This window comes from Sturnus vulgaris, chromosome 22 (genome assembly GCF_052056855.1).
Source record: "Sturnus vulgaris isolate bStuVul1 chromosome 22, bStuVul1.hap1, whole genome shotgun sequence".
In the NCBI taxonomy this organism is placed as follows: Eukaryota; Metazoa; Chordata; class Aves; order Passeriformes; family Sturnidae; genus Sturnus; species Sturnus vulgaris.
In genome coordinates, this window is record NC_142264.1 from 9,662,725 (window position 1) to 9,676,840 (window position 14,116).

Here is a 14,116-nt window from a genome sequence, read left to right on the forward strand (position 1 = left end):
TAAACATCTCTTTGACCTACAGTACAAAGCTGCCAGTGTCCTCAGTTTTCCCAAGTTTCTTTTAATTAAGTACAGAAATTAATATTTCTGTGCTTTGGCTGGACCCCAAAATAAATGCAACAATCCTCTTTTACAGGCCAATTTGAAGTCTGGCTTTACATGAAGAATTAATTTGGACTTTTGATATTTACATGTAAAAGAAAATGTATATAGTCTGCTTTTAAGCTCTGCATTTGCCATCAACTGTATTTCCTACCCATCTCTACAACAAATATATAGGAAAAAACTAAAGAAATTATTAAATCTTTAGCTGCTGGACAAGGATAAACATCAAGTTTAATGGGGTTTTGTGAATTATTCCAAAGAGCAAACTCAGCCCTGGGTATCCCAGAACTCTGGTCTCCAGTCTACCCAGTAAAGTCTTTGGGTTTTTCTGGAAAGTGCTCAGTGCTGACAACCTAGGAAAAATAGCTTTAGGATAATAACAGATAACCATGCAGAAGGCTTTTTCTCCAAAGAACAGCCCATTCCTCCAGGTTTTCAGCACATAATTTTGCCTCTTTGAAATCCCTGCATGAGAGCAGCTCACCTGAAAGGGCCAACACCAGGGCTAATGGGGCTGGAACATGCAAGAGCTGGCAGAGGAGTGTGAGGAGGAAATGTTTCATAATTGTCACTTCTCTCAGATCTAATGCTACCACCAGCACAGGGAGAATACCATGTTCAAATTATACTATTTTGCAATCACACACTGAGATGACAAGAACAGTTAAGTTATAATCAGTTATGAAACAGGTTTTTTTCGACAGAGAACTTCTTGTTCTCAGGGCAGGTTAACTATTTGCTTCTGTCTTGCTCCAAGAGCTGAAGCATCCAAGCAGCAGCTGAGCCCAGGTGACAGCTTATGGCAAAATCCAATCAAGTTTGGTGAAGAAATCTGCTACAAGAGACAGGGATGTTTTACATTCTCCCACCTGCGGTGGTAGCTCCTTTTTGTACCCCAAAATCTGGCAGGTTCTCCCCATTTCCATGGCTGGATTTTGTCTTCCTCCAGTCCTTCCTGACATCCTCTACATCAACACTGCTGCACCCAAAGTTCTTGCAGCCATCAATCACTTCTTTATAACCTCATACATCTTGTCAGCCCTGCAGGCTTACCTTTATCCAAGTGTTTTTCCAGCTTCTTTTAATCCTGACTTTCATTTTGCCCTCCCTCAATCACTGCCAGTTGATCAATATCATTCACAGCCTCTTCTTTTTCCAACTTTCTTATTCCTACTATGCCACCAGGCCCTAGTTTTCCTAAGAGCATCTCCACATGGAGGGCAAGAGAAGGGTGAACCCCAAATCTCCAGCCATCAGCATCACATCTCTGCTGGACCAGTTCAGCCTGGATGAACACTGACTGCTCTGGGAAAAGCTCTGGCTGCACACACAAACCCTCAGCAGGAGTTACTGAAAACAGAGACATCAACAAGGCTCAGCTCAGAGATTTCTTTGGTATTAGAGGCAGTATCAAGTCAGAGGCATGAACTGTTCCAGAATACCAGGAAAGGGCCTGCAGCTACTTGGATTCAAAAGCTTCCAGTTTCTCTCAGAGTCTGGAGAAAGCAGCATCAATCTGTTCTCAGAATAAGGGGAGGCTCATGTCACAGCTGCTACCTTTGTATTTAGTAGAACTAAAGGGACTTTTTAGTTTGAAAGCTGAAAGATTCAATCAGAAAAGCTCCTCTGGTGTGACCTTTATTTAGGTTCACCAGCAAGATCTTCCCACTTCTTGCAGAAACCTCAACTTTCTTGCACAACTCTCAGCTAAGTGAGGGACCGGCCTGACATCACGTGCTGCAAATTCAGTCAAAGAATCACAAATCCAGCTCAGACTACTGAAATCCTCTCTGAATACAGCCTTTCTTCACAGCAGAGCCACGTGTTTGGTGGTGCAATGAAATCTAATTCAGGTTATGGCATCTGCAGGATGGTCTAAGACTCACTCACTGGTTTGGGATGACACTGAGGGTCTCCATTTTGATCCAGTGCTACTTCCTCTCTCCTTGCCTATTTTCATGCTACTCCTCTACCTAAAGTCTGCAAGGAACAAAAGGAAGAGGAAAAACAGCAATGAAATAAGCACTTCACAAAGCTGAGAATGAGGAACAAAAGAGTTGTAAAAATAAATGAGAACAAGTTTAGCAAAAACTATTTCAAGGTTTTTTTCATTACAGATTCCTCTGCAGACTGCTAACTCTGTTCAGCACACTTTCAATCATTTTTATTTTTTTTTACTTACCAATGGTATAACTAATGAGAAAGAGAAAAGAAATGACAGAATGAGAAAAATGAAAAAAAAAAAACAAGACAAAAAGAATGGCAACCAGTTTTTTAGAAAACAAAGCCATAAAGCACTGCTATTCAAGGATTTATTTTCTTACATTCCTTTTGAACAAGCAAGAACATGACTGATATTCATGTTCCTTTATGATGGCCCTGCTCTACAGAATATTGTCATGAAGAAAATTTAGTGGTGGAAGTAACAAGGGCAAAGGTACTAATATGGATTTACAAAGATATTATGAATTTGACAGCAAGAACTAGATTTGTACAGCCCAAATTATTCCCTTTCTACAGAAAAAACTGTGACCAAGCTTCAAAAAATGTTTTCACTGTTGCTAGGTTTTATGGGAACTACAGATATACATAATATAAATTTATAGATAATGTGGATATAGAGGTGTGGGCCTGCTTTTGGAAGTGACAAAGAACACTTCAGAGAATCCTTTAACTACTCACACACAGAGCAATGGCATTTCCTGAGGAACAGAGACAGCCAAGCATGGCAGAAACATGACACAACAGAAACCTGAACAACCTTCTGATCAAATTTATCTTCATCCTCTCAAATGCCATCCTACCAAAATCCTTCAAAAAAACACCTTCAGGGTTTGGGTATTATCAAAGATGTTGAATTCAATGCCATTTAGGCATTCCTAAGGTGATTTCAGCAAAACCATCAGTCTAATTCCAATTAAACAAAATCCACCAATTTTGCACTGAACAGGATCAGTATTCAACTCATCCTGGCCCCTGCCAAAGTGCACAGCCCCCAGCTGGCCACCAGCACCACTGATGTTACAAAATAAAATCAATCCAAAAACTGGTTTCACAGTATAATTACAGTCTAACAACTGTCAGATTTATTTTCATTAGACTAAATAAAACCAAATTCATTAAGCAACCCATCAGTCATGTAAAAGCCCAGACTGCTGGGCCCCAGCCTGCTCCTGCCTGAGCTGTGATTTGAGCAAACCAAACTGTAATCTCAGTTTTCCAGACATAAAGGGATCATTCAAATCCTCCTGCTAATCAGAGTACCCATTTCACAGCCCCCTCCACACCACAAAGCTCAGCTTACACCTGCAAAGGCCTGGGAGGAGGAGAATTCATGACAAAAAAAAAAAAACCAAACATTTTGCATTCTGATTCTTTCCTAGGAATGTTCAAGGCCTTTTCCCCTGCCAGGCTCTGTGGGAGGCAGCAGAAGTCCCAGAACTCACCGTGATGACATCGAGGATGCTCAGCAGGCTGTGCACGCTGTCTCCTGCCAGCACCTCCTTCACCACCACCTCTGTTCCATCCTGCAAGCACACACACAGTTACTGCAGCCTCACAGCTGCATTTTGGCTAACCTGGAGCATTTCAGAAAGCTTGGATGATTCTTTTCTCTCTGCTCTGATGGAAATGTGCTAATTCCAACCAGAGTTTTAAATGTGATAATTAAAAAAAAACTACAAGTCAGTTTTTTCCAGGGATGTTGTGACCTGCTTGTCTTTGCTATGTAACACCAACAAAACAAAGCTTTTTTCACCAAGAGGCAGAATGAGTTCCCTTTACTGAGGGGTTACCTGTCAAGAAGTTGTACAAAACAGGGGCAGCAAAATGTAAAAATACACAGAAATCAGCCAATTTGATATAATTTCCAAAAACAAGCCCACTGAACTTTCAGCCACCGGAAACTGTTCACATCCAAAAGTTAAACTCAAAGTTCAGTCAGGAAGATTAAAATTTAAAATTTAACTTGGCAGAAAGACTTGGACAAGGACTGGTGCTCAACATTTTAAGACTCACATGGAAAACAAATCATCACCTTTTTCCTCTTGTATACCCAGAAGTGAATCTGACACTTCCACCTCCCAGACAAAGCCACTGGCTCCTGCTGGACTGCTCTGAGCTGAGCTTGGTCTCTCCTGCTCTCTGTGCCCCAATCCTTTCTGTAACCACCTTTCCAAAGGCGAATGTTTCCAAGTCCACCTTCCACCCTGTCTTCCCTCAAAAACTTTCTGCATCTCCTGTGAGGATATTTCCAGCTGCCTCATCACCTTCGTGTTCTGCTCTCTCATCTGAGACACGAGGGACCAGAGCTACAAACCTTGATCTTTACAAATACCACGGCCCAAAAGAGCTGGGATTAATCCCTCCTAAACCACTGTGATTCACATGTCTAAGTTTAATCAATGCTTAATGATTCATGCCAGCCTATCTGCTGTGCTAACAGATTTCTCTCAGGAAGTGCAGGGCAATGGGTTCTTACATTTTCTTGGATGCAAACTTCCAGTTTTCCATCCTGCACCACGTATATGCTGTCATCCAGCTGCCCAGGACGGAAGATGTACTCGCCCTCGTGCAGCTGCACAAAGAACATGTGTTTGCACAGCTCCAGGAACAGGGGCTTCTCAAAGTGCCCAAGGACCCTGCAGCAAAGAAAATGCAAAGGGAAAACCTGAAATTGCCACAGTCCTTGGAAAATCCTTCCTAAATTAGCAAAGCCCCGGGTGCGAGGAGCAGAGGAAGCCCAGAGGAGTGGATGCAGGGAAGGAGCCTCAAAAAGCTCCCCAAAATAAAATAAAGTGCAAGAGCAGCATGAAACACAGAACTGTGACTGCTGGGGCTCCTTTGGAGGAGCCCTCCAAGGAATGCAGGCTCAGAAGGAAGTACAGCCAAACTTCCTCCAGCAAACACCAGCATGGCCTGTGGACAGAATAAAAATAAAAACCTGCCAGATACACTCTGTGAGAAAAGATACCCCAGGACACTTCCCCTTTTAGTGCAGCTGCCCTGTATGTGGAAGTAGGACACAGCAGAAATACTGAAAAGAGGGAAAAGCTCCTGTCATCTGCATGTAATTGCAAGTTTGGAATAGTCCATCTCCTGCAGGTAACATGCACCTGGACTCCAGTCAGTCATTGCCAGGAAGAGAGAAATATGAGTTTCACACCTGATCACTCTGCACAGATCTCCAACAGCTCACATTTATCAAGATCAATCCATCAAATCTTACTGCAACATCAATTAGTCATAGGAGATCATAATTCCACAGTAGCAAATTCAGATGACTGAAATGGCATTTTTATTTGAGAATGTATGACCTTCAGGACTATATTATGTCACAACTGGGAGGAAAAATTAACATCCACAAGCAAAACCAAAATTACAGATTGGAAGATCTCCTCCTCTTTGCTATGTCAGCAAATTTAACCCCTTGCTGAAGGGGCACAAAGACCATCCCTTCTTCTTAGTCTGCCAAAGAGCTGTGGGGATTAAGTTGACTTTGATTTATTTGCAACCTTTTCAGGCAGAGAAGTAAAAGATTCTGCAGCTGAGGGAGCTGTCAATATGGTACCCAATTAACATTTACCAATTATGATGCTTTTCAAAAGAAAAAAATCATCTGATACAGCCTAAAGAGAAGTTTTAAGATGCACTACATCTACTCATGCTAGAACACCTTTATTAGCACTATTCCCAAACTGAGGCAACTAATCCACTTGTTTTCCCCCTTTTTTAAATTTTTAAAACAAACTCAACTATTTTCTTGATGTTTCTAGAAAATTCAGTCATTTATTTTGTTTTTATGCTCAGATGAATTTCAGTCAACTCCCTCAGGATTCTGACCATGCAATTGTAAAATCTGAGATCTGACACAAACTGTCCAATGTTTACATCACTTAAACATCCATCAAAACCAAACTCTACATTTCTCTTTCCATTCCACATTACCTGACATTTTTAAGCATGTACAGGACTTCTGATGGCAAGTGGGAATTCTTGACATCAAATTCAGTCAGATCTGCCTCTAGCAAAGAAGGAGGAGGTTCTTTCCTCTGCAGAGTTGGACATTCCTTCTTAATACGCAGAATCCTACAAAGGAAAACGGAAGTTCAGATGTTCCCTCATCTGTACTAACAGGAAACGTTAAATAAGGATATAGTCAATACTAAAATTCACCATCCCAAGTTACACATTATCAGTTAGCTAAAACATTCCACCCTCCTGCCCTTCCTCAAAAAACCATCCCAGTTCAGCAAACCTCTCAGCTGATTCACAGCTGACAGGACTGGGGAAAACTAACAGCTACAGAGAAGGGCTCTGCTAGGGATAAGTTCCATACTGCAAACAAAAAAGTTCCAAACCCCAAAGCAGCCCCTATGATGTGAATTTTCCCTTTCCCAAAGTCCCAAGTACCTTTTAGCCAGAGATAAAACCTTCGCCCGTTTTCGCATCCTCTGGCGAGGGACGGTGTTCCCAACCAGAGAGTTGGGAAGAGTTGTGACCTAGGAGGAAATAATGGACACCAAAACAGTCACAAAACCCCAAAACCAAAAAAACCACCCTGCTAATTCCAACCCTGCTGAGGCACCAACACATTTATCAGCCATTAGAGTGTGAGCAGAGTAAAGAGCTCATGTAAGACTTTGGAGGATTGGAATATCTACTTCATGATCACTTCCTTTCTATAGAGTATATTTTGATTTTACCAATCAACTACTACAGTGCTAATGAATGGTAGAGGGGAAAGATTCTGAGCTGTGGTTCCCATTCAGGAGCACTCAGCATCAGGAAGAGGAGTAAGGCACTGATCTCTGCTCTGGGACAGGGACAGGAGCCAGGAAACGGCTGGAGCTGGGCCAGGAGCCAGGGAACGGCTGGAGCTCAGGGCAAGGTTCTTCCCCCAGAGGGTGCTGGGCACTGCCCAGGCTCCCCAGGGAATGGGCACGGCCCCGAGGCTGCCAGAGCTCCAGGAGCGTTTGGACAGCGCTGCCAGGGATGGACAGGCTGGGATTGTTGGGGGGTCTGGGCAGGGACAGGGGCTGCCCTGGGGGATCCTGGTGGGTCCCTTCCCACCGAGGATATTCCAGGATTTTATCTGGCTGTGATGGTGACAAACCAAGGCTTTTCCTTGCATTTCCTAGTTCCCAGGTGCCACCCTCTGGAGAAACACCACAACTGCTACACCAAGGAAACCCCTTATTAGGTACTTTCAAAACATTCCTAGTTCTCCATTTGTTACCCAAAGTGTTGAACCTCTCTAAAAAGTTTCTGTTGCAAAAGGAATCTTTAATAATTTTGGAGGAATTTTTTTTTTAAGTAAAATCTCAGTATGTTATCAAATACCCATGAAGTGCAACCCACACCAGTTTGGGTGTAATGTTCTCTGCATTACTTGGCAAGGAAAGCAAAAAGTAAGATCTAAAACTCAAACAAAAAACTACCTGAAATTATTTTCCCATATGGAATTCTAGGCATTCTTTACTTATGTGAGCTACATATAAACAGCTTGGTTAAAAATTATTCACCTTATGAAGCTGCACACGGAAATCATGAAGAATATTAAAATTATGAAGTTGCATACACAAAATTTCCTTTCATTGAGGGCTTTCTTTTGGCCAAGTTCTACTTAAAGGCTGACCTGCCATGCAAGACTCAAGGAGCAACGACCTCCTCCCCAATGAAATAGCTCCAAAACGGAATTAGTTCTGAACCAGTGTCTAATTAAGTCAGCGTTTGAACTGACCTCAGTGAAGTGTGGGAGGCAGAGGCTGGGGCAGTGCACAGCAGGAAGTGTTCCTCCACACAGGCTGACTAACAATGGCTACTTCCCTGTACCTTATTTTCCTACAGATGTTGGTTTGCAGTGAGTGCACACCTGGACTTGGCAGCACAGGGAACAGCCAGGACCCTGGCAGGGTGGGCAGGCCCTGGCACAGGGTGCCCAGAGCAGCTGTGGCTGTCCCTGGATCCCTGGCAGTGCCCAAGGCCAGGTTGGACATTGGGGCTCCCTGGGACAGTGGGAGGTGTCCCTGCCCATGGTATGGGTGGGTCTGGGTGAGCTTTAAGATCCCTTCCAACCCAAACCAGTCTGGGATTCTGGGATATTTAAACAATCATTAACTCCCTACAGGAGTTAGATACTCATTGATTCATTGCTACCCTCAATGACTGCAAATATTGTTCAATATTTAAAAGGTTTAGCCAGAAAGAGAAGCTCCTGCTGCTCCATCAGCAATCCAGTCAGTATTGCAGGAGTTCTGAAACATCCACACAATCCCAGTGAGATTTTAGAGGTTGAAGGACCCGGGCCAGGCTCAACAAGTGAAGTATTGCAAACTTTCCACCTCCCAAACTGGATTTTACCAGGTGCCCTCACCTTCCTCATGATCTTCCTCCCGTAGAACATCACTTTGTCCCTCTTGCGAAACCTGTACTGAGGCACGTGTGGCTGAAGTTGTTCTGAAACAGAAGCATCACATCAGAAACCACCTTCAGCAGCTGGGAGAGCACCTGAGCACAGCTTGGGGACTTTGCTGCCTCCACAACAGCTCCTGTGGGCAGAGTTTGGAATTGAAACCACCCTGGGATCCCTCATTCCCCAGCTCTGGCCAAGGCACACCAAGGCAGGGCTGCCCTGAGGCTCTGCCTCAGCCCCACAGGACACAGAGGGCTCTCTAAACAGACAGAAGGACTGGGTAGCTTTCATCTCCTGAAGGAAACCTCTCATTCAATCGTTTCTCCTTCCTGTGACAGTGAAATCACAGTAGGGTTGAAATCATCTGCAGAATTCACAACTGATCCTGAGGCTGACACTGCTCATACACCAAGGAAATAAAACCTCCAGGTCCTGCATGTGACAGTTCTGGGTTCACACCTGGGGAAGTTCTCCATCCTTTAAAGCTGTTGTCCTGCAAGAACCACACCTCTACAGCAAACAACTGCTACAGAAAATGACAAAAATACTCAAGATTGATGGAAAATCTGGTTTTAAAACTTACATGGATATCAAATACTTACTGGACTGTCTCACTCTTCTGTACACGACAAACACAACAACTGCTATAAGCAACAGTGCAACTGCAGCTCCAATTGCAATTCCAGTCAGCTGGGAGGGGAATTTAGAGAGAAAAAAGTTAGTAATTTTCAGCTTCAGAAGCTACTCTATACTTTTTGGAAGGCTGAAGAACACTTAGCACAGTGAAATGTCTAAAAGCCAAGCATGTTCATGCATATTTAATTTTTAATTCAAACATCACATGTGTGAGAAGTTTAAACTGCATCAGTGACCAGTCCTAAGATCACATACAAAATATTCCATGTTTTTCTTCCCAACGATCTGTGAGCTGATCAGCTCAATGTACAGGAGGTGTATGAGGGCATGGAGGGACAAGACAAGGGGGAATGGCCTTAAGATGAAGGAGGCAGGGCTGGATGGGATTTTGGGAAATCCTTCCCTGGGAGGGTGGGCAGGCTCTGGCACAGGGTGCCCAGAGCAGCTGTGGCTGCCCCTGGATCCCTGGCAGTGCCCAAGGCCAGGTTGGACACTGGGGTTGGAGCAGCCTGGGACAGTGGGAGGGGTCCCTGCCATGGCAGGGGTGGCACTGGATGGGCTTTGAGGTCCCTTCCAACCCAAACCAGCCTGTGATTCTAAATAACAGGAATTAATTCCTGCCTCATGCACAGTGACAGCAAAGACACAAATGCTCAGACTTTGGCAGTCCCTTAGCAGAGCTCCTGGAGCTCAGGAGAAGCTGCTCTGGATGCACTCCCACCCCTCAGCCAGCTGACTGAGCTCCACTTTACCATGGTGGTCTGGATCCTGTCCTCCACAAACTGCAGGATGGGGGTCCCACCTCCGGGCAACACAGCCTGGCATCAAAAGGAAGGTGAAATTAGTTTCCCACAGCTGGAAAAAAGCCCCCCATAAAAAATATATCAACCAACTGCATTGTGTTTTTCTTTGACTTATAACCCACTTTGCAAACAGAAACATTCAGTGGAAAGAGATCAGTAGGGGAGTTTTGTGTTGCTGTCAGTTCAGTGCATTTCTGAACAGTCCTAAACCAGGGTCAAACAGTGAGATGAATACTTTTTATAATCATTCTGTGTTATTCAGAGCAACAAGGATGAGAATGGAATGCAAAGGACTTTATGAGACTGAGAAAAAAGTCATAAACCAGCAGACTAAGTCATCATAAAAAACACATGATGCACATGGGCAGAAGCCCTGAGCTCAGGTGTGCTGTCCTGGGACCTGTGTCCACCAGTGTCACGCAGGAATAACACCTGGCACTTCACATAGTCTCACAAATGCCAACCCAAAACTTCAGAGAAAAGGGGAAAAAGGCAAACAAGTCTCAGGAAGAAGTGAAAACAACGTGAGTACAAAGACAAATACATCTCACTCTAAGTCCTGAATCTTAAAAGCCCTTGAATCAAGCACTACACACAGTTCTGGTCCCATTCCTGCCCGTGGTTCCAGATCTGGGTGACAGCTGAACTCAGCTTTGCCACCAAGAGAAAAATGAAGTCACCAAACTGGTCTCTCTAATGGAATTCATTCCAGTTTTACAGCACAAAGGAAACTCCTGCCAGACCAGTCACCTCACACAGATCCCTGTGCTCACTTTGCCTTCCCAGGTCACTTCAGCACTTTAATGTTTATCTTCCCAACATGAGTCAAACTAACTCTGTCACTATTGTGATCAGACTTCTCATGGGATTTCAGTGAAAAGTCACAAAATTTTGAAAAAAAAAAAGTTGAAGGTGTGTCAGCAACAGGTACAACACCTGGTGACACCAGAGTTCCTGGTGGAAGTCTGTTATGGTCACTTAATGCATTTATTTCCCTTTGACAGTGTCAGGGACACTGGGATATGGGCAGTTCTGCTGCTCCCCAGGCCTATATGATCTCAAATAACACCAAAAATAGTAATTGCCAACTGACACTCTCATTGCTGCTGCAAGGAGAAACAAATCCATGGGAAAAAGAATAAAACACAAACATGCCCAGGTTGGAGCAGTGCAGAAAGGCAACAAGGGAAAGAAGAAATTCAGAACTCCAAGAACCACTGAGAAGTTTTTGCAAAGTTTTCATCAGTGACAACATGATATTTCACTGCTCAGACTCAGGGGGGATCTTTCCCAGCTTGGACAATCCTTGTGGACAAGCAGAGGAAGCAAAGCAGCCAGACTGAGCTGTGCAGACACCTGAGACATGTCAGTGATTGCTGTGACAGCTCCTGGGGCAGGAATGAGGTCACAGCCAAGTCACCAGGGCAGCTCCTGTCTGAGAAGGGCTGTGCTCAGCACCCCAGAGCAAGGACTTCACCTCACCCAGCCCCAAAGAACCTCAGACCCTGGGACCACCCTGCAGGGGCCTCACTGCCTCTGAAAATGGAGCAGTCACCTGCTGAAAGCGTGGATTGGCATAAAGAGCTTCCTGATGTTTCCTTAAGAACTGGAGACTTGACAGCAATCAGCACAAACATGCAGCCTCACACCCATCCAGAGTACAGGCACCCAGCTCTGCTGAGTCCAACAACTCCTCACTGCAGTCCAGGGCAAACACTGACACATTGCCCATTAATGCTGAGGTGAGAAAGGCTTATCAGCCCTGAAAACAAGCACTTAAAATTTGGATCAGCCCAAAACACAAGGCTTCCTCATAGCTCAGAGGCACTCATGCCTTGTTTTGACTACGGAACCTGGATTTTTACAAAACATTGTTGACTGTGTACAAGTACACTGTGTGTGTTTTTTCGTTCTGAGAACTATTTCCTCTCATGGGGTTTGTTTTTCACGACTAGGGAAAGCACTCTGTGCCTTTTTGCTCTGTGAGTTTCACATCTGTGATTAAAAACAAATGCAAGAAGTGCAGTCCACCAGAATTCTGGAGTTCCTCCTTCTACAGGCTAAAAATTAAAGTATTTAAATCATAGCATTATTGGAACAGTTTAGAACACGAAGCAGAGCACGAACGGTTTGCAAGAAATAAAAAACACACACACAATAAAACGGGACCAATCCTTAAAAGTTTGAAAGGATAAAACTCCCAGCAGGAAAGGCTCTTTCAAAGTAAAAGCACCTAAAGGCATTGTCTCAATGCTATCAAATGAGGTACAGCTGCTTTCAGCTTCTGGAAACACTCACAGTAAAAGAAACAAACCCAAAAATACCTGCAAAGCATTTTGTACCTCAAGGCTGGTGCTGTTGTCCCCTTCATCCATGTCTGGAGGTGCGGCAGGAGCAAAGACAAAAACAAAGAGGAGACTGAGTTAAGAGATGACAACAGCTTCTGATCCGAACTCTTGAACAACAGAAGGGGAACAATAACTTTTTAACTTTGTCATCCCTTCGTGTCCGTGCTGAGCAACGAAACCCAGCAGATAAGTGCTGGGGACGGGACTTCTCCTGAAGAAACTTTAGCCACGGGAATTTAAACAAAACTCCCCGGAAGGCTCCACACGGTGTCACAGCCAGACCCATCCCTGCTCCCGGAGAAAGCAAACCCCGGAACGGCCCCGAGGGACGGGCACGGCACCGGGGACGGGACGGGCACTGCCCGGGCAGAGAGCGGGCACCGACCGCTGGGCACCCTCCTGGTCACCCTCAGCCAGAGCCGGGTCACCCTCCCGGCCAGCCCCGGGTGCTCTGCCCGGCCCCGTTTCGCCAGGTTACAGCTCAGGACACGGCACCGAACAAGCAAACAACAATCTCCTCCTCCCGCCGGGCCTGAGGCACCGGCACCGGCCGGGGGCACCGCGCGGCTGCACAAGCCCACCAGGCCCGCGTCCCGCCGCCGCGCTCCAGCGATCCCCGGCACTCTCTCACCTGCACCTGCTCCTGCTTCTGCCCCCGCCATCACCCCGGTACCGGCGCCGGCCCCGGCCCCTGTCCCGCCCGGGCGCTCGCGGGTCCCCGGGCCGGGGGCGAAGGGCGCCGAGCGCAGACCCCACTCGCCTCCGCCAGGGGGCGCGGCCGCGCCGGGCCCCGCCCAGGCCGCGGGCCGCTCGCTGCTGATTGGCGGGAAAAGCCCCCCTAGAATCGTTGGGCGCGCGTGCCGCGCGGGGCCAGCATCGGCCCTGCGGATTGGCTGGCGCGGCCCGGCCAATGGGAGCGGGCGTTGTTGGGGTGTGCGGCGGTGGGAGCGCGCCGGGGCTGCGCCGGGCCGTGAGGGGGACGCGGTTCCGGGAGCCCTCGGTGCTCGCAGGGACCGGCTCCTCCTCTGCTGAGCTCCCCGGCTGCCCTAAGGACAAACCCGGCTTGCTGAGCACCCAGTGTCCACAAGGCCTGGCTCCGGCCCCGCTGAGCCTTCGGTGCCCAGCATGGGGCTGCTGACCCAGCTCGTCCGCGGGCTAGTGCGCGGCGCTGACCGCATGTCGCCGTTCACCAGCAAGCGCGGCCCCCGGAGCCACAACAAGGGCCGCGGTGCCAAGAAGCTGGGCGTGCTCACCCGCAACAAGAAGTTCCTTCTCGTCAAGGAGATGGTGCCCGAGTTCGTCGTGCCCGACCTGACGGGCTTCAAGCTGCGGCCCTACGTGTCGTACCGCGCCCCTGAGGGCTCCGAGCAGCCCGTGACGGCCAAGCAGCTCTTCGACCAGCTGGTAGCTCCGCGCATCGAGAAGGACGTGAAGGACGGCACGTTCGACCCCAACAACCTGGAGAAGTACGGCTTCGAGCCCACGCAGGAGGGCAAGCTCTTCCAGCTCTTCCCCAAGAACTACGTGCGGTAGGGAGCGGGCAGTGATATCGGCGGCCAACACGGGACAGCTCTGGCACTGAACATTAAAGCAAATCTTTCTACCTTGTTCTTCTGTGATACCTGATTTAAATCCTGGGGGAAATCTGCGGTTTGATTTTCCATCCATGACTGGTAATTCCTCTGGGAGACAGTTGTGCCTGGTGAGCAGAGCCCTCCCTGGGAGTTTTGAGGGTGAGGGGTCCGTGACATTTCTGAATACAAAGTACTGCAAAGTTTAAGAATTAAACTTTAAAAATGAAATTAAGACTG

At 46.7% G+C, this 14,116-nt stretch overlaps 2 protein-coding genes across 5 annotated transcripts in view; one reads left to right on the forward strand and one right to left on the reverse strand.

The window, feature by feature from the left end:
- Positions 1–13,057, reverse strand: part of PNPLA7 (patatin like domain 7, lysophospholipase) — a 130,098-nt gene extending 117,041 nt beyond the window's left edge. Inside the window, exons 1-9 of one of the 4 annotated variants that reach the window (XR_015808116.1) lie at positions 12,937–13,057; positions 12,282–12,334; positions 9,907–9,972; positions 9,121–9,208; positions 8,480–8,562; positions 6,517–6,605; positions 6,052–6,192; positions 4,586–4,745; positions 3,552–3,632 (exon numbers count right to left, since the gene is read on the reverse strand). Coding sequence is in view for 3 of the 4 variants with exons in the window: in XM_088177732.1 (XP_088033858.1) it covers positions 3,552–3,632; positions 4,586–4,745; positions 6,052–6,192; positions 6,517–6,605; positions 8,480–8,562; positions 9,121–9,208; positions 9,907–9,972; positions 12,282–12,334; positions 12,937–12,967 (792 nt within the window). In the remaining variant the exon portion in view is untranslated. The remainder of the gene's footprint in view (positions 1–3,551; positions 3,633–4,585; positions 4,746–6,051; positions 6,193–6,516; positions 6,606–8,479; positions 8,563–9,120; positions 9,209–9,906; positions 9,973–12,281; positions 12,335–12,936) is intronic. The other 3 variants (XM_088177732.1, XM_088177733.1, XM_088177731.1) reach the window with 3 other exon arrangements.
- A 167-nt stretch (positions 13,058–13,224) lies between these two features.
- Positions 13,225–14,107, forward strand: MRPL41 (mitochondrial ribosomal protein L41). Its single transcript, XM_014881085.2, has one exon. It carries the CDS (start codon positions 13,431–13,433, stop codon positions 13,836–13,838), a length of 408 nt encoding a protein of 135 aa, XP_014736571.1. The 5' UTR covers positions 13,225–13,430; the 3' UTR covers positions 13,839–14,107.
- The last annotated feature ends 9 nt before the right edge of the window (positions 14,108–14,116 follow it).

What these genes read in the sequence shown, in the direction of transcription:
- MRPL41 (XM_014881085.2), top strand. Translation starts at nt 13,431, where the DNA reads ATGGGGCTGCTGACCCAGCTCGTCCGCGGGCTAGTGCGCGGCGCTGAC.